This window comes from Dicentrarchus labrax, unplaced genomic scaffold, assembly GCF_905237075.1.
Source record: "Dicentrarchus labrax unplaced genomic scaffold, dlabrax2021, whole genome shotgun sequence".
Classification (NCBI taxonomy): domain Eukaryota; kingdom Metazoa; phylum Chordata; class Actinopteri; family Moronidae; genus Dicentrarchus; species Dicentrarchus labrax.
The window spans coordinates 6,369,379-6,389,410 of NW_026136717.1; the positions used below are offsets into that span (position 1 = coordinate 6,369,379).

Here is a 20,032-nt window from a genome sequence, read left to right on the forward strand (position 1 = left end):
GCCCACTCTGATAACTGTAACCAAATCTTTAGAATCCATTAAACAGAAGTGCAAAACAGAAAAGAAGACATGAGACTGCAGGAGTTAGACACGAGTTAGACTGATGCTGACCAAACAGAAAAGAAAGTAGGACAGATTAGTTCTGAAAATGATGATTAACTGCAAAGTCTGTGTTTTTAAATCAGATTTTCAGACAGATTTTTGCACAGCAGATTTTCACTTTCCAAGTTCTGCACGTCAGTGGGGTCAATATGGAGAGCCTAAAAGAAACTTTTAATTCTGAGATCACAAATGTTATAAACAATTAATTCAAACACTGTAAGTCCTGTAAGTGTGAAATCCTACTACTAAAAATACATTTCAATAAACCTGATGTGACACTGACCCTGACCCAGGTTCCAATGGTTTGTGCCATCATCAAGTATCTGCTACAGAAAGATGCAGGCTATTTTGAGGGAATCTGTCCGTGTACAGCGCCGGTGTTTGGAGTTCATCCACGGTAGCATTCTTAGAATAGTTTTTTGTCAATATGGCTTCCTCATGATACAATGAAACAAATAGACTTAGGAAAAACATAGGAGGCCAGATGGCTGACTCAGTACATAATATTACAGACTTATTGATCATTCCATTAAAAAAGTTAACAATATCATGCAATGCAAATTAGAAATAGGACTATTCATCAGTTCAGTGTGGATGTGTTAAAATATGTCAAACACAAATTCTATTCTCTGCACGTGTTTATGTCCCATGTCCTCACCCTGACCCTTTACAGCCCCTTTGGAGCCAGACTTAAGGAAATATATTGAAATTTCCTGGAAGTCCCCTCTATGACACATAGAGGGGACAGGGGGGGTGTCTTTCCAGGCGCTCCAGGAGGCTATCCCATCAGACAGGAAGTAAAAGTATGTTTGCATATGCATTGCTGGTAACATGCAATGTCAAGTGACACACATAGCTTCACTCACACAAATACTTGGAAACACTGATAAGTTATCAAGCTCACTCGATTGCATGCTTACTATTTCATAAGCCTATGTAAGGTGTACGCGTGTGTACATAAGTGCAGACAAATACAATGGTTAGAGGGTACAATATAGAAAGTTATTGGAAATATTTGAATTGCAGAAATAAGTAGAACAATATTCTATTGTGTCTGGTGTCAGTATCAACCATAATGATTCATTAATTGATCCATGTGATTATTACTTTGTAACCAAGGGCCACAGTTCTAGATTTTAACCTTGTTTCCTTTCTCAAAATTAGGATGCCAAAAATGTGACGCCCTAAGTTGCCCAATATTTTTCAGGTATTTTACATATTCTACTCATAAGTCAGGCTAATCTTTTAGACATTTACATATATATATATATATATACTCTCTCTATTATGATTCATCTTTAATACTACATGGTCACCGTAGTGTTAAGCTGGAGACAATGTTGACAGATTGTTGCACTGTTTGCTCAAAGCGCTGTTTGCTTATGTCTGAGCCAACAAGAGAGAGAGAGGAGAGGGAGACAAGGTACGTGCTGCGAGCCATGCTTCGTGACCAGGGCAGGGGATTGGGGTGGGAGGTGAGGGATGTGTGGGGAGTGCGGGGGCAGGGGGGGTCCAGTCACAGTGACTCCTTGGTTGGAATGGGACACAGTTATTGAATTTAGGATGATTTAAAAGAGGAGGGGTGATGTAAAGTTGGTGATGAACCCAAATGATCTCCCCCTGTGCCTCACTTGCACTTGTTAACACTAGTAGATTGAAAAAAAAGACAGCCAGGAGTGATGCAAACAACCCAACAGCTTTATGCTTTATTGTATTATATAGAAGGAAGTGCACAGCTGTTACGTTGGAGTGTGTGCGTGTGTGTCTGTGTTTCATTTTTTTTTCATCCAGGTTTTGGCACAGGGCCAGCTAGGTCTACTCCTCTGGCGCGACACAAGACAGGAAGCTGACATAAAAGAATGGGGGGGACTGACTGTGAGGGACGCAGGAGCCAAGGCAGGAGCCAAGACAGTAGACACTGACAAGGTCGGAAGTTATTGTTTCAGCTTACAGGCATCCACAGTGACAAGAATCTTATCACTTTATTGAACTTATTATGATCCCATGGTGGTGGCCGAAAGCGTGGAGAGCATTCCAGGACAAGAACTTCATCTCTGGAGTTTTTCCTCCCCCCAAAAAATGACATTTTGCCAATGGGTAAAGCATTTAACCCCCTAAATACTAAAGTGGAGTTACTATCTGGCCAACAACACAACACTAAAAAAAACTAGGTTCTGTCCCAGTTCCCACAAGACAAAGACTACAACCATACTAGTGGCTTTTAGGAGATGGTACCTTAGCATAGCCTTGCTTTGAGCTACGTGCTATTGCCAGAATGCTAGCATCCTTACAATGACAATGCCAACCTCCTGATGTTTAGCAGATATAATGGTTCTGCATGGTAGCATGCTAACATCTGCTAATCAGCAGTTAACAGCAAACGGCAGGAACATTTTATTAGAAATTCTCCTAACGTGGAAATGTCTGTACCAACTTTCAAGCAAAATTCTAAGTTGTTGAGCCATTTTACTCAAAACCACAAATGTCAACCTGTTGGTGGGTCACCAAAGTCATTTAGAATACAGGGATCTGTACAAAATATTGTGCCAATCCAATATTTCCCAGGATACATGAAAATTGTCCACTAAATTCATTAGGAATGATCCTCTGGGAACTATGGATATCTGAACCAAAGTCCATTGCAATTCATCTAATAGCTGTCTAGACAAAATAAACAAACGTCAATCTGCTGGCAGCACTGGAGAAAAGGTCTGGTTTCATCGTCACAAGACCATGAATGTATTTTCAAACTCTCATGGCAATCCAATAAATAGTTAAATAGAAGGAACAAAGCAATAGAGCCACGCTGCTGGCTTGGATAAAAACTACTAAATCAATAGTTCCTTATCCAATGGTTCCCTGAGTCCTGGTCCTCAAGATCTAGAGTACAGCCAAATATTTCATTAGATGGATCTGGCATCTTGTTTAAATTGGTCCATATTAGAAAGGTAAAATGCAATGAACAGAGTACGCAAAATTGAAAACTACTGCTTGACAGCTTATCTCTGAATCCTTACTTCACAGCACACTTCCCATCTCTCAGCATCCTTTGAATTTCTAGCTCATGTACAAACCACTGCTTCTGAAAAGGCTGAACCATAGCTACCTTAAAGAGTATACATTTTAACCCTCTGACACCAGCAACATCATATCATTTCGCTGACAACGGCACACCAACCCCCCTCCCCCCCATTTCACCTTTGCCACCCAACAATATATCCCCTATGTGTTAGGTCTGGGTCTTTCCTCATTCTCCTGCTGCCCTGTGAGCAATTCTCTGGCTGTATCATGAGTCTTTTTTTCTTGTATCTGGTATTCTCCCTGTTGCCAAGCTGCCTTGTGTGGTATTTTTTTTTTGGCCTAGCTGCCCCTGGCCTCACACCTTCTGTTATCCAATGGGCCTCTCATCCCTTTCCACAGTACACCCCCTCCACCCTTCTTTTGGCTGTCCTGTCTGCTATTTCCCCGGGTTGCTGGCCATGACTGCACCCCCTGTACTCCTCAAAACAGCAGTTTATATATTCCACCCCAGCCACGTGGGTATAAATATGTATTACAAGGAATATCTTCTTACATTTGTGCACACATTGATTTTATTTCTCTCTTTATTTGTCTCATTGGGTTCATGTTCAACAATGTTCAAAGACGACAATTTATTGGCAACAGAAGCCTGACAGACAATGGGACAATTGTCTAACATTAAGTGATAAGCTGATTACTCTAGTATATAAGTGGTTTCAAAATGTAAAGCCATAGGTGGTGGAGTGAAAACACTAAATCATTATTCTAGGCTCAACATCTCCATGGCGCCTTGTCTTTGTTTACCCTTCTCCATTTACACCAAAAGAAAAAAATAAATACTGTGTATTCCAATGCAACCTCACTGTTTGGACTAAACCCATGTTTTGTTTAGCATCCAACTAAACTGTAATTTGCTTATCTTATCTAACCAACCTTGTTTTGTTTTTTTTTCTCTTACTCCATCAGCTTCACACAACTGCCTGGCTGCACTGTGAAGGGACTTACTTCTCATTAGGTATGTTATCTTTCTCTTCATTTTGGTCATGTTATCAATTCAGTGTTTTTCCTTTAATGACAACCACACAAATAGAAACCCTAATGCGTGCTGTTACAACAATGATGTATGTACAGGTCTACATTCAGTATGATTCTTGCGTTCCTTGTATGAGCATCGTTACCAAATCTCAGGCAATTGCTCAATAAAATTGTTGGAACTTTTGCCCAGAATAGGAACATGGCGGACCATGGCTGGTGCAGCCAAGCAAATACTTGAGAGGTGAGTGACCCCAGCAATGGCAAAGCTAAATGTTGGAGCCAGGTGCATTTACCTGGCTGTCATGTGAGAGGCTTTAGAGTCACATGAGTCAAGGTGTGGTCTTATACTGTCTGGAAAGAGATTTCATCGACGGCAAATGTGAGGTCCCTTTGCAGATATTGTATTGCATGACCGGATGTTGTCAGGAAAACAGCATTGTCAGTGAATACATACGGTATCAACATTTTGCCAGATATGTTAATCCCTCATTATGTTGATAAAAATGTAATCCATGTTTCCTCCAAAACAATTGCTGTTGAAAATGAATAGTATAAAACGAGACAGGGTTCCCTTTTTTCAGACACTAAATAATGGCCAAAATGGCAATAAACAAACTCCAGGGTTAATCTGGATTACTGCACTAGTGTTTGCAAGCCATTTGACCCCCATGTATGTAGTTAAAGTTTAAAGCTGTGTTTGCTTCCTAAACAGTAAGTAGTAATCTTCTCAATGGCGGGTGCTAAAGTCAATACACATGAATGGGATATCGTAGCACAGCCAAAATCTGAATAGTATCCAGCTCAGTGATGTCGAGATTGTATGTTTGTCAATTTCATTCCTGTAGCATTATCAGGGCAAGATCTCTCCTGCACACTGGGATAGTTTATGTGGGGACAGTAGTGCAGCTGAAGCTAGTTAGTTAGTTCGTAATAAAAAGTGGACCTCAACAATCTAGGAGGACCTTAGCGTTGGAACGTTTCCGAGATGAGACGCCAACTTGCCTGATTGGCCATGCCAAGACCAACACTTGCATCACACACAGGTAACACACACAGTGTAACACATTAGTCAGAACATTTGATATAACAACAGAGGAAAGCACAAACCATTTAACTAGTGCAACTGATACAAGGGGTGAGGGAGGAGGTCAACTTTACCAATGCCTTAAATATGATTAAGAAATTATTCATTAATAACCATTCCAATTGGTCACTCATTGGAGGCACAGCTGCCACAATGCTATACGACTCAATCTCAGTGTCTAAAACTAAAATTGGTTTTATCTGCTTGAAAAGCCATGTGACATTCTTGCCCCATTATGACGATCAAACTGGATGCACACAATGTATCTAAAACAATCAAATAAGAAGCCACAGATGTCTTAGTGAAACACTCATTCTTGTGCTAAATCAGATATTATAGCTTACACTAATACTACAGAAACATTAAAAACAGAACCACACAATTCCAACACAGATCTTTATTTTCCCAGCTGGTCAAACCACAATGTTACCAGATTTTCCAACAAACCTAAAACCACAGAAGTTAATGTAATTGCTCAGTTTCAACTATTCCATAAACAGAATGCTGCTCTACAAGAGAAAAACACTTTACTTTAAAATTACTTTGGGTGAGAGAATGCCAGAAAAGTCCAGAAAAGATCCTCTTTAAAAATGGAATTGCTAATTACATTAATCAATTACAGATTAAGAGGCACTATAATCCTGAAATGTACCAGGTTTTCTATTTGGTCTGTCACGTTTCCTCTGATGGGACTGGACAAGTGTTTCTCCGGCAGACAGGGGATGTAAAGCACATACAGTGCATGGCTGCATAGCTGTCCCATTCTTACTCCAATGTCTGTTTATTCTAGTGTGCTTGTTGCCCCCGAGATATTTTAGGTCCCATTGTAGTTCTTCGACGTCTTTGTGGAAATTCCTCATGGGTTTGTTTTCATGGCTATCAGTTTTCATGGCTGAATGAAAAACCACCCATTCTTCAGTCATGTTGAAACTACCTAGTCTGCCTCAGACCAGACACACATTTATAAACAGGATTTCTGTCCTCATATCAAAGTAATTGAGATAACTAAAGAGAAATAGCTTTAATACATCACTGTAATAGTACCTTAAACATATCATTCACTAATTAATTTGTATCGTAAAATGTTGGAAAATGAAACCATCACTGAGAGAAGTGGCCTGTGTTGTTTTGTTTGTTTCTCCTGCAACTCAAGTACAACTTCCTACAAGTATGCATGACCGACTGACCGACCCGTTCTGGTTTAGGAGCATCCTCAGTCAAAACAGGAACAGCACTGACTCACTGCATTGGCACACAGCATGGAAGTGTTATACTACATGCAGACACAGAGAGTTCAGACAGTTTGCAGCGTGTTATTGTAGTTGTTATTACAAACATTTACAGAAACATATTTAGGTAGTATCATTTAACTGACACAGTCTGAGATGAAGAACACATATTTTGCCATAGAGAAAAATAAATGATCAAAAAATAAGTCCAACAGGCGGGAATTTTAAATGGGTTTTATAGGTGCCTCAAAGTATAAATAAGTAAAGCCAGTGCTATAGCGTTCATGGCTACCAATGGTTTTCAACTATATATTTTTTACAATTCAAATTTCAACTTTATTGATGAGTCATGAGAGAAAACAACATGTGATTAATGCTTTATTGTCCAACAACTGGTTTTGGTCTCGGCAGTCCCTGTACCCACCTAACTGTAAAGAAAAAGGCTCTTTAGTAATTGACTGACAGACGGCCTGTCCAATGGGAGCGTGGCAGCGTGTGAAGTGGCCCAACGGTTGTGTCCGCCTCATTCTTCTTTTCTGTCAAAAATAAATAAACAACTGGCTTAGTAGTTGTATGCATGGCATGTAACTACACAGGCTACAGTGTGTATCAAATACACAAGTTGCTATGGCCATACTATGATTTGTTAACTGGTAAAAAAAATAAAGGGCTGAGCAACCTCCATCTGGTTGATGTGTGTGTCTTGTGTGGTCACTGGTCTCCTCTTCAGTCTGTGTAAAGCAGTCATCTGAGTCACAGCACTGGCACAGAGCAGTGTCTCCCTCTGTGGCATGCCAGCTGAATGACAGAGAAACATCCTGGTAATACACCTCAGCTGTGATGCCCCAGCTAATAAAATACACTTTATTAGTGGATGTTATCAGCTCAAACATGTATCACATGTAAGACCAAATCAGGATTTAACAACTGAAGTTCACCAACAGTTTGGCAGCCTAACCTGAATGTGGGCCTGTGGAAGAAGCAGGCTTTATTAAGGTGGCTCTGTGAACTCTGTTTTAGAGTGGCCCTAAGGTGGCAGCTGATGAACATCTACAAAAAGAAACCCAAAAAAATAAAGTACATTTGATCCAGGATTAATTTCAACAATATTATAAATATTTAGACCTCAATCAATTAAACATGCATATAGTAAATGCTAAACAAACACTGTAGATACAATAAATTACACAAATAGCCCCCTTTGAGCTAAAATTATGACTCTGATGGCAATATTATCATTCAGAAGTAATGAACTGGCTACTGTCCAATGAGGTGTCCTTACCTGTTCCCAAGACACTGCTTGCACACTGAAGCATAGTCTGCTATCTCGCTCCCTAGGGAGGAATTTAGATGAAGACCCTGGCACTACACTGTCCAAAAGACATCTGTAAGGGAGGAGCAACACATGCTCAAAGTATTCCATGAATGGCATCAAATTCAGACATGATGCATCTAATCTAGTTGATGTTGAAAGTTTAAAAAAATGTTATTTTTGCTATTATTATATAAAGTTATTTATTTATAGACAGAATGATTTACCCATGCTTAGTGATAAACCTGTAGCTTGGCAAGGAGAGAGGATCGGGCTTCAGGGTAGCCACACAGTAGTCGACATATAGAGTAAGAGGAGGGTGCAGAGGGGCCTCCACACTGGCCTCCAAAAACACTGCTTCCCCCTGCTGATACACTGAGGAACTACGTAGAGACATACAGCCATCTGCATGAGAACAGACATTGTTTTCAATCCAAGTTTCATTTGGATTCCAGATAGAAAACAATATAGCCGCATATTACTGTGGTTAGAGGACTCTGGCACTGATACAGCCTCGATTCATTGAGACAGGTTTCACCTGTCATGGTACGAAGGGAGAAGTGCAGAAGGCCAAAGACACCGACAGTGGATGTCATGGGTAGCCAGGTTGGGGTTAATGGTTCTCCATTCACTGTCTGCTTTCTGTGCTCACACAAAGATAATGCACAGGTTATACAATTACAAAGAGTTAATGACAGCTAACTGCAACCTTTTACTTTGTTACGATAAGGTATTATACAGTATAGAAAACCTCAGCCAAGGAAAATGGATTCTCTGTAGCTACACACATGAAGAATTATAAAATAACATGGCATGTGCCTTACCTCTTATAATGGCACTCAACAGGTATGACAGTAGTGGCCCCTCTAACTATCACACTGCCTGCAGAGGTGGGAACTGCAGCTGGAAACAGCACCAGCCGGTTGGAATACACAAGCCACTCACCCTGAACCTGGATAGTAACAATTATAAAGAAATGAATGAAACTACGAAAGAAAAAAAGAGTCAGGTTGTATTTGTTGGTACTATGGTTGCATAAATGTATGGAGGATAGTAAACTAAGTAACAAGTGGATAATAGTCTAACAATGTAGTTACTTGTGGTGCAATGCAAGACTGCATTATTACATCAGATTGATTTCTCTTACACTGGACTCAGACCCACATTCTTGTAGTCCTGCAGATATGACCATTTCAGATTCAGACATTGCTCTCTCTGGTCCGCATGACCTCTGCTGTGTTGAGTTTGGTCCAAGTCGAAGATACTCCGGTTGGAACGGAATACGGTTCTCCTCGAAAAACTGTCGCTTTACGGTTATTCTTACGCTCACTTCTCCGCATTTTATTTCAAGTCCGAGACTTTTTTCAGCGGAAGAAACGCCGCGCACAGACAACAAAACCAATAAGAAGAAGACGAAGAGAAAACTGGTCGCCATTTTTCTGAAGAAAAAACAAGCTAGCGAATTATTAATTAGCGTGAAATAAATTACAGCCAGGTGTGTTGAGACGTGTGTCGCTCGCGTGCACTGGATAGCGCGCGTGCTTTCTTCAGAGGCTGCTTTGTAAGTAAAACTCGTCAATATGAGATATTTCATTATAATTTCATTTAAAGTTTGCTACTAATGTCGACAGCTATTAATTAAAGCCAAATCTGCTCCTTATTACTGCAGCATTATTCCACTTTGTTTCCACAATTAAACCGCTAACACGAATTCAGACTTTTTTCCCCCATAGACATATAAAATATTCCTACGATATTCCAAAATATATGAAGTTTAAAACCAAGTTTTAAAAAAATCAGTGGTCAGTTATTCTAGTTATATTGGCCAGCATGAACGAAGCTGACGAAAAGCCAGTGGGAACGAATGTTAAGGCGGAACTCGAGTATCATTGCAAGTGCACCGAAGGGACAGTTACTGCGGTTGCAACCGACAACTTTCGGATGAATTACCCACAACAGTAGAGACAAACTGTAAAAATGGATAAAAAAGTGATAGCAGCAGAGTCCGAGGAGATTGACTGGGGAGGAAGTGGAGCTGAAGAGGGGGAGATAATGAGGAAGACCAAACCCTTATCAAAGAATGTCCACACCGGTCTCCGTAATCCACTTAGAGATCCTGTTAAATGTTCTCTGATCAAAGGAGACTACCTCTACTTCCATTATGGCTGTGATGGACAGGATGACAGAGGCTGGGGATGCGGCTACCGCACCGTTCAGACAATGGCTTCCTGGCTTTGTCAGAACTGGTCTCCACCTACGGGCAAACACAGGCCCCCTCCGAGCCTCCCACACATCCAACAAGCCTTGGTCACCATGGGGGACAAACCAGGCTCGTTCTCAGGCTCCAGGGAGTGGATAGGGACATTTGAAGCCTCCCTGGTCCTGGACTATTTCTATGATGTTCCCTGTAAGTTGGTACATGTTAGAGGTGGAGGGGCAGAGCTGGAGCATGTGGCAGTGGAAGAGCTCCATCAGCACTTTGAGAAGCATGGATCTCCAGTCATGATGGGAGGGGACAGGGACAACTCTTCTAAGGGGATATTAGGAGTCTGCACTGGGGACATGGGGAGCTACTTGCTAGTTGTTGACCCTCATTACTATGGATGTCAGCTGGAGCCTACTGAGCTGCAGAGACACGGGTGGGTGGCGTGGAAAAGAGTCTCATCTCTGGATCAGTCTTCATTTTATAATGTGTGTATGCCTCAGACAGCCAAAAAAGGAACATAAACTACTGGTAGACATATTTGTGTTGTCAGACATATTATTGTCTTATTATTGAAAATATTATTATATTATTATTATTATTGAAAAATGTGATATTTTCTCATATAGATGCAATGTAAAGTGTTCGGGTCGTTGTCTGCATTTATAATTTAAAATGAGCTGTAGTGCCATCTTCTGGATGAAATCAGTAATTACAACATATTTGAAGAGCAAAGTAGAGCAACTTGATCCTTTTCTACATTAAACTCCTGGTCAAACCCAACTTTTTCCTATGATGGTTTCATTCCAAGCTTCAAAAGCTCATTGATCAAATATTCTTAAATGGGATTAAAATGGCACGTTAGCTTTAGTGAGAGCAGTAGTAGCACTACATTATCAATATTGTGAATATTATAACACTGGTCAACTATTACTAACTGAAGATTCTATGGCTACGGTTTCTCAAATACACAGATTTGCGTCCTTTCTCTGTTTTGCTGTAAACTGAATATGTTTATTATTTACAACAATTGGTGTGACAGAACAAGCAATCCGCCACTTTTGGTTTCTGGCATATTGTGATGGATAGGTTTTTGCTATTTCTTTTATTTGCATTAACTAATATGCAGCGTAAATGATAATGAAGAAAATCATTCAATGTACAGTTGGACATAATGAGACAGACTCCAATCAGTTCCCCATTTTATTGCTTACAATATATATTCTAATTTGCCAGCACATCTTAGTTACATGTGTGTTTTGAGCAGCAACCTTTCTGCAGCAGCAACACACCTGAATTATAACTGACATCACACCCACTTTATCTCAGTTATCTGGCACACAGTCATTATAGAAAATCTGAAAGTTCTTGTCCACATCCATCCTCCCCTTGAGAAATTTCTCCAGGTTCTTTAGAGGAACTTCCACCATGTGGTTGTTGACGCGATCATTTAGCCCATAAGCTGCAAACACAGGGAACTTGTAGCGCACAAAGTATGGTGCATTTTGGTCAAACTCGGTGCAGCAGTAGGCCGACCACATGTACTCAGGTACAGCCACCCGATCCAGGTTGTTGCGACGGATGGTGTGCCCGGAGGTGGTGACCCCGGTGACCACAAACGCTTTGCCACGGCAGTAGTTGTTGAGACGTTTGCGGATGAGGTCCTGGTGTTCCGCCCAGGGACCCAAGTTAAACTCTCTGATCTGGGGTACCACATTTGTCAGGCTGTAGGTGGAGGCTTTGTCCAGAGGGTCAGCCTGATGCTCGTCAGGATTTAGCTGGCCACGTTCGTACTGAACCACATCAGCATAGTCCTCCAGGACTGCCTGGGTGTCCTCAAAGTTCATATGCATGCTTGAAGATTGGGGGAAAGACTCCATGTTACTGCTACTCTTTTCCGAGGCCAACTATATAGGGAGAGAGATGGGGAAGCGCAATATTGCTGCACATTTTATTCCGAAAAAGTAAAGCTGAAAATGTTTACTCATCATTCCAAGTTTTTTGGCATTCATCCACATTCACAAAAAACATTTCAAATTTCACGTTTGCATAACCTTGTACTAGAGCATGGTCATGGCAACAGTATCTCATTGAAATAGAGCCAATAAAGTGGCTTATCTCAAGCTCACTGTGTTGCCTGTAGCAGCAGTAATAAAGTTGCCCCAGCTCTCCAAACTGCTCGTTAGGTATGAATATATGAAAAATATATTTATTAACTAAATCCTTGATAAATGTAGCACATAGATGTACATGTATGTTTTTAAAGTAAATATAAATGGATACATAGTAAACTGTATTTACATGCACAGAGAAAGCACACCTACCTTCAATGGATTTTGATTGAAAATTCAGACTGAAGACAGACTATCTAAGCTTGACTTTGATTAAGCTAAAAAGCACACTCACCTGGGGCTCAAACATCCAAGGGAAGTCCACCTTCTTCTCCCCGTCTGACTTCTTGAACGTATAGGCAGAATAGATGGGGATGTGTTTGTGGGGGTCATATAGGGTGACATAACGGGGTTTATCCTCATACCTCTGGCAGATCTTCTTTAAGGAGTTGCTGAGGTAGCCTCGGGGTGGAGTGCCCATGTACAGAGAGTCCTTACAGCGCTCTGCATGGTTGAAGTCCCCCACCACTCCTGCCTGGGCCCCCTGCAGCAGCAGACAGGTCAGCACGGTCACAGCTGCCACCAGAGGTAAGGCACAGTTTTCGGTTGTAGTTATCATCATGAAAGGTCTCTTTCCCTCAATCTTAAAATGCCTATGTCCTCATAGACCTCTCTAGGTCTGCCCGTATGTCTCTCTCTCACCACGCCAAATCCACTATGTCTAACAAGTACAGCCTCTTTCCCAGCTATATCACACTCAACACTTTCCTTCTTGCCTGATCTGTACTTAGAGCAAACTGGTCTTCCATTGTGAAGTCTTTTTCATATATTCAAAGTGCCACGAGGGTTGTAGCAGTAATTTAAAAGCAGTGAATGTTATCAACAGTCGAGAGCATTTTATTACTGGGAGCTACAGAGGAAAAAATGATGCTGACTTTATACTTCCTTATGAATAATGAGAACATTCCTTCAAGTTGTGCACAAATAGCTTTGTTTTACATTTGGTTTTGTGTTGAGACGGAGGGTTATAGAGTAAGAGTGAGAATGAAAGAAACGTTAGGAAGAAACCCAAGGGATTGCAATGTGAATCCATGCATCATAGAAGAGAAAGAGATGGGATCTGTTATTTACACTGCAGTTTGTTTACACAAATGTAAAGCAGCCATCTGTTTCAGCTTTGGAGGGGAAAACAAAGCTATAGAATCTCTGCAGAGTATCCTCAACCCTCTAAGTCTGTTCTCTTCACCAAGTATGAGCCCATGAAAGGCTTTGTTAATTTTAGAGATAAATTATAATGCTGTTTCTGTAATATAGTATGTGGTGGTTTCATGTAGGACAGTAGGAAAAAGATAAAAGTATGAGATAAGGAGTATGAAATCAATACCAGAAGAGGTCTTAAAGTGTTAATTTTACAATAGTTTTCATTTTTTGTGAATGATAGTAAGTAATGCTTACATGAGCATCAGATAAAGTTCCAATGACAGTTTAATTACAGTTTGCAAAGGTTTATTACTGTAAATTACACAAAGCAGTGGAACTTTTCAGCAGTGAATACATTTCTGTACAGTATTCAAAATAACTTGACAGTGTGTATTTAGTGTTGATACAAATGTTTTGTATGACTTAATTAAGCTCCTCCAATAGGCCATAGACTTTTATCACAGAAAACATTTTGACATTTCACAGCAGGAAAAGTACCGGTGTAAACCACAATATGAATCACGGTTGAAATCCACTGAGCTGCTTCAGGGACCTGGTATTGTGTATGCTGACTCACTATTACATTGTCATGGCTTACTGAGACACTTGAACAGAGCCATTGTTAATGTTATCAGTAACACCAGTGCTTTTCTGCCTGTGACGAGTCAAAATGTGTGCTGTTAAAAAGGCCTATTGAAGAAGAACAGCTGCTTTATAGCTAAATATTGGCCTATTTGGAAGTAATGGACGCTGGTGGCATACAGTCGCCTACAAAGATCTGAAAGTTCTGATCTACAAAGGTTGTCTTCTTGAGGAACTCCTTCAGCTTCTGGACGGAGATTTCCACCACCTCGTTGTTCTCGTCCTCATTGAGGCCATAGTGAGCAAAAGACGGGAACTTATAGCGCTCGTTGTAAGGGGCATTGTGGTCGTAGTCAACACAGCAATAAGCGGACCACAAGTATGTGGGCACTGCAATGCGGTTCATGTTTTCCCGGCGGATCATCTTCCCAGAGGTGGTGATACCTGTGACGATGTAAGCTGTCCCACGACAGTAGTTGTTAAGCCGTTTGCGAACGATGTGCTCCTGTTTGTTCCAGACTCTGTTGTTGAAGTCGGGCGCCATGGGCACAACATTAGTGAGGGTGTAGGTGGAGGCCTTGTCATCCGGTTCGTCCTGATGCTCGTCTGGGTTGAGGGTTCCCCGCTCGTAAAGCACAGCGTTCGTATAATCATCCAGAACAGCTTGGGCATCTTCAAAATTCATATGCATGTAACCACGTGGGAAAGGTTGCATCTCATCTGTATCAGAGGTGGTGGAGAGCTGTGTAGGCAGACAGACAGACCCAGTGCAGAGGATGAGGATAGGATGGTAGAGTGCGATTACACAACTAATGCATGAATTGAAGATTTTGCACAAGAATACTGACATACAGAACAATTATAGCATTCTGATCATGTTAAAATAATTTCTTAGCATGTTCAACCAATGTTTTTTTCTTTACCTGTGGTTCATACATCCACGGGACATCCACGCATTTCTCCCCATCTGAGCGTTTGAAAGTGTAGGCAGAGTAGACGGGTATATGGTCCACGGTGTTGTACAGAGTCACATAGCGAATTTTCTTGTTGTAACGCTGACAAATGAACTGGAGGGAGTGGTGCTCCAGCCCAGTCGGAGTTGTTCCCATGTAGAGGAATTCTCTGCACTCTGGAGACAGCTCTTTCTCCACTCTCCCTCTTACCGCTGATGTTATTATGTTAATAAGCAGGAAAGCCGTCTGCACCCAAAATGCCATAGTCAGGTGGGCTTCGATGTTGCTCTGGTGAGAGGATAAAGCTGTCAAATTTAAGTGTGTTTCTGTGAGCTGCTTCAAATGATTGAATGTGTCTATATCTGACCCTGGAGCTCAGTAACAGTTAACACAGGTTTCACACTCTGCTGTCTGTAATCAGGACTCAATATGCAAAACAATGCACACCTCAGCAGGGCCACCCACAGCTAGAGCAACAGCTACTGCTGATAGCTAATAGCAAAGACATCAGTGTGGGGAATAAGGTAGAAAAAGTCTTACCTCTTCTTAAACCTATTCAAACCAACGCACCCCTGCAGTCAAGAACTCTCCGAATATACAACATTTTATGTACAATTCTGGTCGAAGTTCAGATGCTTTTCAGAGATTATCATGGATATCATAGTGAACAAGTTGTGCACTAGACAATTTTTAAATAAAATACCAGTATCTTGAATTTAAATATTGCACTCATTATAAATTTGATAGCTTCAATGAAAGCACTGGAATAATAAGATACAGAATATACTGATATAATCATGAACAATGTTGGAAAACATGTCTATATTTGAATTTTTTCAGAGGAATTTAAAGGAGAATATTTGGGAATTTTATGTTCATTGTCAAAGATTAAGAAAACTACTAAAGTAATGTTTTGAAAGTAAATGAAAGAATAATAAAGAATCTGCTCACAAATAAGATTGTATTGGATATGAGACAGTGGAAACAGGGAACATAATGAAATAATGGTACATTCCAAGTTATTGCAGTCTTATATGTCCTTGAGCACTGTGAGCCTTCTCTTCACAAAGCACAATTTGCAACGTAACTAGGAAATCTGGTGAAATGTAATCAAATTGCAAAGCATAATTTTATAATTATATACTTATTTACAGGTTACTTGGAAGATGATACAGAATGATTTAACTATAAAATAGGAGATGAAAGACCATAAGATCAAATTTATTGGGGAACACTAGAGACTACAGAGTGCATTATGAACCATATATAACATTATACATTGAAACAAATGAGCTTTGTTTTTTATTTTATTGTATTTCATTCATGTTTTTTACAAATGTGCTATTGATTTCACTTGTCAGTATTCAGTGATCTTTTTACAATTTCACAGTATAGAAAGATAGAAAGAAAGATAGATGGATAGATGGATGTAATGTATTAAAAGCATTCAGCTACATAAAGCCAAAATGAGGTAGGTATTTCAGGAACATGGTTTATATTTGGTTTGAACATCTGGACTGTGAAATAGATAACCCAACCTAATCTGTTTTAGGCTACATGGGGAGTTTCTTCTCTTTGAATTATACTTGACTTAAACGTATGAATTAGAATTGCATGAAGAATTTTAGAGCTTTGCTGAAAGTCAGGATATCTCAGGCTCTGCTCCAGTCCCCCAACTATTTTGAAGTGTGATACAAAATTGGCATAGGATGCACACTTACTGTGCAGTTTTAGACCTCATTTCCTTTAGTGGTGCAGACTATTAATCTGTATCTAAACCTGGCCCATTGAAGGCAAAATCAAAGGCTATGTTAGTCAGGAACTGGCCTTTTCCCTCCTTAAAGGTCCCATATTTTACACGTTTCAACAACCATCTTAATATACTGTAGCTTTACATCTTCTATCTTACGCTTCTTTATGCAGCTCTAGCAAGAACAGGGTGTGTTGTGTTTTATATTAAAGTTGATGAGCCTCTTTTCTGATTGGGTGACTGTTTTCTAAGCGATGCCAGGCCTACTACAGGTAACAGATTGTAGCCATGCTGAGGGCATGCTGACTAGTCGTGACATTACAACCTTACAGAAGTCCTGACTGTTCGTTTCTGAATACAGCTCTGTGCTTTTCTCTGTGGATTGAGCATTTTGATACAGTATGGAACCTAGACCTGCTTTATAAAAGGAAAAAAAAGGAAATCTCCGTTTCTACAATATGGGATGCTTAATATACTTAAAACAGCCCCTATTAAAGTTTACTTGAGTTCGTTCTGTTTATAGAGCAGGTGCATTTCATCAGAGGCTTTATCCCTGACTGCACATCCAGTTCAAGATGTCCCATCATACTCAAACACTGGTCAGGCCTCTCTTCTTCCTGAAGGTGTTTTCTGACACACAACCCTTGTGAAAAATAGTCAGGTCACTATCTATGTCTGTTTGGCTCTTCAGGAAGCTCTCGAGAGTCTTCAGAGGAACTTCCACCACACTGTGGTCGGTCTGGTCATTCAGTGCATAGCCCCCATAACTAGGGAACATGAACCTCACCTCATATGGAGAGTTATTGTCAAACCGTGGGCAACAGTATGCCAGCCATACGTGTTTTGGGATTGCCAGGCGGTCCCTGTTATCTCGCTGGATGGCCGCCCCAGAAATGGTCACCCCTGTCACCATGAAAGATTTGCCGTGGCAGAAGTTGTTGAGGCGACGGCGGATGATGTCTAAGTATGGGTTCCAGGAAGTGTCCAGGAAGTCTGTGATTAATGGGACTACATTGGTCAGAGTATATGTGGAGGATTTGTCATCGGGCTCTGATTGGTGCAAGTCTGGATTCAGTGGGCCACGTCTATATTCTACAGCATCTGTGTAGTCCTCCAGCACAGCCTGGCTGTCCTCGATCAGAGGGGGGGCATCTTCCGTGAGGGGAAGTGCTCTCATGTTGCCACTCTCGTCATCAGAAACCAACTGTAGGGGAAAGAAATGAAAAAAAATGTAGGGTTATTCCAAAGGCCAAAACACTAGCCAATGCATGAACAGACTTAAAATGCAGTACCACTAATGTCATTTCTGACTGATTCCATTTAAAAAGCTTCATCTTCTCTTATCAGATCTAATCCCAGTAGTGTTTCCCCCACCACAAGTTATGGTCTTTAAGTTATGGTTGTCATCTATTCATTTTTTTAAAGAGTTAGATGAGAAGATCTCATGTCTGGACTGTTTTTGTACGTGTAGGCCATATGTCTTTGTGCTTAGCTAAGCTAACCAGCTGCTGAGAGTAATATTAATCCTTTCATCTGACACTCTGCCAAAAAGCGGACAAGCATATTGTCCAAAACATCAAACTATTCCTTTAAAGAAGAGTATGTGCGGGGGCATGTTTGGGTGATTGGCAGGTGACGCGACCTATCAGGTGTTGATTGCTGCTTGTTTATCCGGCATGAGCTCCATATGGTCTTGTTTACCAAAATGGCTGCCAGTAACCTCAAATCCAAGCTATAAAATGTCCCTTTGCAAACCTATCTGGTGATGTCACTGTACTATTTGTTTTATTGCTGTTGGCTTTAATAACAGCACTGACTGATCTTTTCTGCAAAAGCAACTAGACTGAAATACAATCGTAGTCAGGGGTATAGTGGTAAATACAGAGGTGGGTAAATTACCTTGTTGGTACAGTTGATCTGAAATAAATGAGTAAACTAATTTCAAAGAGGTGGATGAACTGAGTTTTGTTGGGTTTACCCCCCACTACACCCCTGATTGTACTACAGTTGATCTTATTGCTGTCAGACAAACTGGCATTCAGCTTCTCTCAGGTTTGACACTGAGTAACAAATAAACCAACCTGTGGCTCATACATCCATGGTGTGTCCATTCTCCTCTTCCCATCTGACTTCTTAAAGATGTAGGCTGAGTAGAGGGGGAGGCGGCGACTGCTGTCATACAAGGTGGCGTAGCGGAGTTTGTCTGAATACTTCTGGCAGATCTTCCTCGGGCTGGCTCCCCTCATCCCTGCAGGTGGTGTCTGCATGTAGAAAAAATGGCTGCAGACTTTGAAGCTGTCGGACACAGTGGCACTCACCAGGGGTGACGCCATCAGCAGGGAGAAAGATAGGACGCAGCAGGTGCAAAACAGATGCATCGTCACACAGCTGGACTGGATGAAAATAATTTGAAACCAAGTAATTTCCTCATCATCTGGGGTTTGACACGCCACTACGAATGAAGGAATTCCATGTGGTGGTGAGATATTCTGTTTAATATGTCATCCTGTATTGTGTTGCTGTCATAATCTAGTAAAGTATAATGGCTGTTGGACAGAGACTCTGTATGCAAAGCAGCAGCAGTTCAGAGTGGGTCTATTGGCTGGGTAACTTACATATCTGCTCCTACACTGTGCAGCCTGCATCTCTCAGGCTCTCATAAGTTCACTGTGTTCAATGTATTTACCTTTAAGACAAGTAATATCCCGGTATCTGTATGTATTCATGTATTATATACACTGCTTGACATTCTATAAATAGGCTATTTTCCAACACAGCCAAAAGTGAATGAGGAACAACTACCAACTACAAAGAGCCCACAATTTAACTGGCTGGAAAAAAAGGAAGATGAGACAGCAGTTATTTACTTTTTTGTCTTAACTGTGCAATAAAGTACAGGGACACAAACAGCGAAAAGACTTATGAAAGACTTACTATACAAAGTAAAACAAATGACAAAAATAAACGAAGGAATATAACATGAGTTCAAACTGGGTGGGTATTAGTTAGTATGTACAGTAGTAAACAAGAGGCAGAAACCGAGGTATGAGCAGGTATGCATATACATACATACATACATACATACCTGCATTTCCCTCTTATGTGTAAAGGAGAGAAAAAATGGAGAAGAAATGAATAAAGGTAAATAAAATAAAACAATAATACGTAAATAAATCAACAGATAAGTGGCCTAGGTCATTTACATGATCATCATATTCAAGTGTGTTAGGTTAAGTGATGGAGGCTGATATCTAGGTGGTTTGCTCAACCAACTCAACAGTCTTTCCCTTTATTTATGTTTCAGTTATTATGACCCACATGGATCTGGAGACCATCAGCAGCTACCCGTCACACGGGGCCAGCACCGCCAATTTCCACCACAGGACACGGTTATACAAAGAGTGATGGTGGGATAACATATCATAGACTACACTGTTTTATAACTTATAC

The 20,032-nt window shown here is 40.8% G+C and overlaps 4 protein-coding genes across 4 annotated transcripts; 1 reads left to right on the forward strand and 3 right to left on the reverse strand.

Moving 5' to 3' along the window:
• Positions 1-6,836: 6,836 nt before the first annotated feature.
• On the reverse strand, positions 6,837-9,024 carry LOC127379300 (zona pellucida sperm-binding protein 3-like). The gene is made up of 8 exons (XM_051428732.1): positions 8,948-9,024; positions 8,608-8,735; positions 8,322-8,425; positions 8,011-8,188; positions 7,754-7,856; positions 7,430-7,521; positions 7,151-7,320; positions 6,837-7,007 (listed from the first exon to the last, which is right to left on the reverse strand). The coding sequence occupies exons 3-8, from the start codon at positions 8,377-8,379 to the stop codon at positions 6,919-6,921; spliced, it is 690 nt and encodes a 229-aa protein (XP_051284692.1). The 5' UTR covers positions 8,380-8,425; positions 8,608-8,735; positions 8,948-9,024; the 3' UTR covers positions 6,837-6,918.
• Positions 8,994-10,769, forward strand: ufsp1 (UFM1-specific peptidase 1 (non-functional)). Its single transcript, XM_051428731.1, has one exon. The coding sequence runs from the start codon at positions 9,761-9,763 to the stop codon at positions 10,508-10,510; it is 750 nt and encodes a 249-aa protein (XP_051284691.1). The 5' UTR covers positions 8,994-9,760; the 3' UTR covers positions 10,511-10,769.
• Positions 10,770-11,171: 402 nt separating this feature from the next.
• Positions 11,172-13,255, reverse strand: si:dkey-85k7.10 (endonuclease domain-containing 1 protein). The gene is made up of 2 exons (XM_051428728.1): positions 12,393-13,255; positions 11,172-11,893 (listed from the first exon to the last, which is right to left on the reverse strand). The coding sequence occupies exons 1-2, from the start codon at positions 12,717-12,719 to the stop codon at positions 11,312-11,314; spliced, it is 909 nt and encodes a 302-aa protein (XP_051284688.1). The 5' UTR covers positions 12,720-13,255; the 3' UTR covers positions 11,172-11,311.
• A 342-nt stretch (positions 13,256-13,597) lies between these two features.
• Positions 13,598-18,975, reverse strand: LOC127349595 (uncharacterized). Its single transcript, XM_051375461.1, has 4 exons — positions 18,664-18,975; positions 17,175-17,786; positions 14,803-15,207; positions 13,598-14,621 (listed from the first exon to the last, which is right to left on the reverse strand). Exons 1-4 carry the CDS (start codon positions 18,958-18,960, stop codon positions 14,028-14,030), a joined length of 1,908 nt encoding a protein of 635 aa, XP_051231421.1. The 5' UTR covers positions 18,961-18,975; the 3' UTR covers positions 13,598-14,027.
• Positions 18,976-20,032: the final 1,057 nt, after the last annotated feature.

Excerpts from the sequence above, each read along its gene's own strand:
- LOC127349595 (XM_051375461.1), bottom strand. The coding sequence starts at position 18,960 with ATGCATCTGTTTTGCACCTGCTGCGTCCTATCTTTCTCCCTGCTGATG. Across the intron at positions 17,787-18,663 it reads CATGGATGTATGAGCCACAG|TTGGTTTCTGATGACGAGAG; the intron begins GTTGGTTTATTT and ends TTTCCCCTACAG. Across the intron at positions 15,208-17,174 it reads AGAGAGGCCTGACCAGTGTT|GCTCCAGGGTCAGATATAGA; the intron begins TGAGTATGATGG and ends AACTGTTACTGA.
- ufsp1 (XM_051428731.1), top strand. The coding sequence starts at position 9,761 with ATGGATAAAAAAGTGATAGCAGCAGAGTCCGAGGAGATTGACTGGGGA.
- si:dkey-85k7.10 (XM_051428728.1), bottom strand. The coding sequence starts at position 12,719 with ATGATGATAACTACAACCGAAAACTGTGCCTTACCTCTGGTGGCAGCT. Across the intron at positions 11,894-12,392 it reads CTTGGATGTTTGAGCCCCAG|TTGGCCTCGGAAAAGAGTAG; the intron begins GTGAGTGTGCTT and ends CTCCCTATATAG.
- LOC127379300 (XM_051428732.1), bottom strand. The coding sequence starts at position 8,379 with ATGACATCCACTGTCGGTGTCTTTGGCCTTCTGCACTTCTCCCTTCGT. Across the intron at positions 7,522-7,753 it reads AAGCAGTGTCTTGGGAACAG|ATGTTCATCAGCTGCCACCT; the intron begins GTAAGGACACCT and ends TTCTTTTTGTAG. Across the intron at positions 7,321-7,429 it reads TTCCACAGGCCCACATTCAG|CTGGGGCATCACAGCTGAGG; the intron begins GTTAGGCTGCCA and ends GTATTTTATTAG.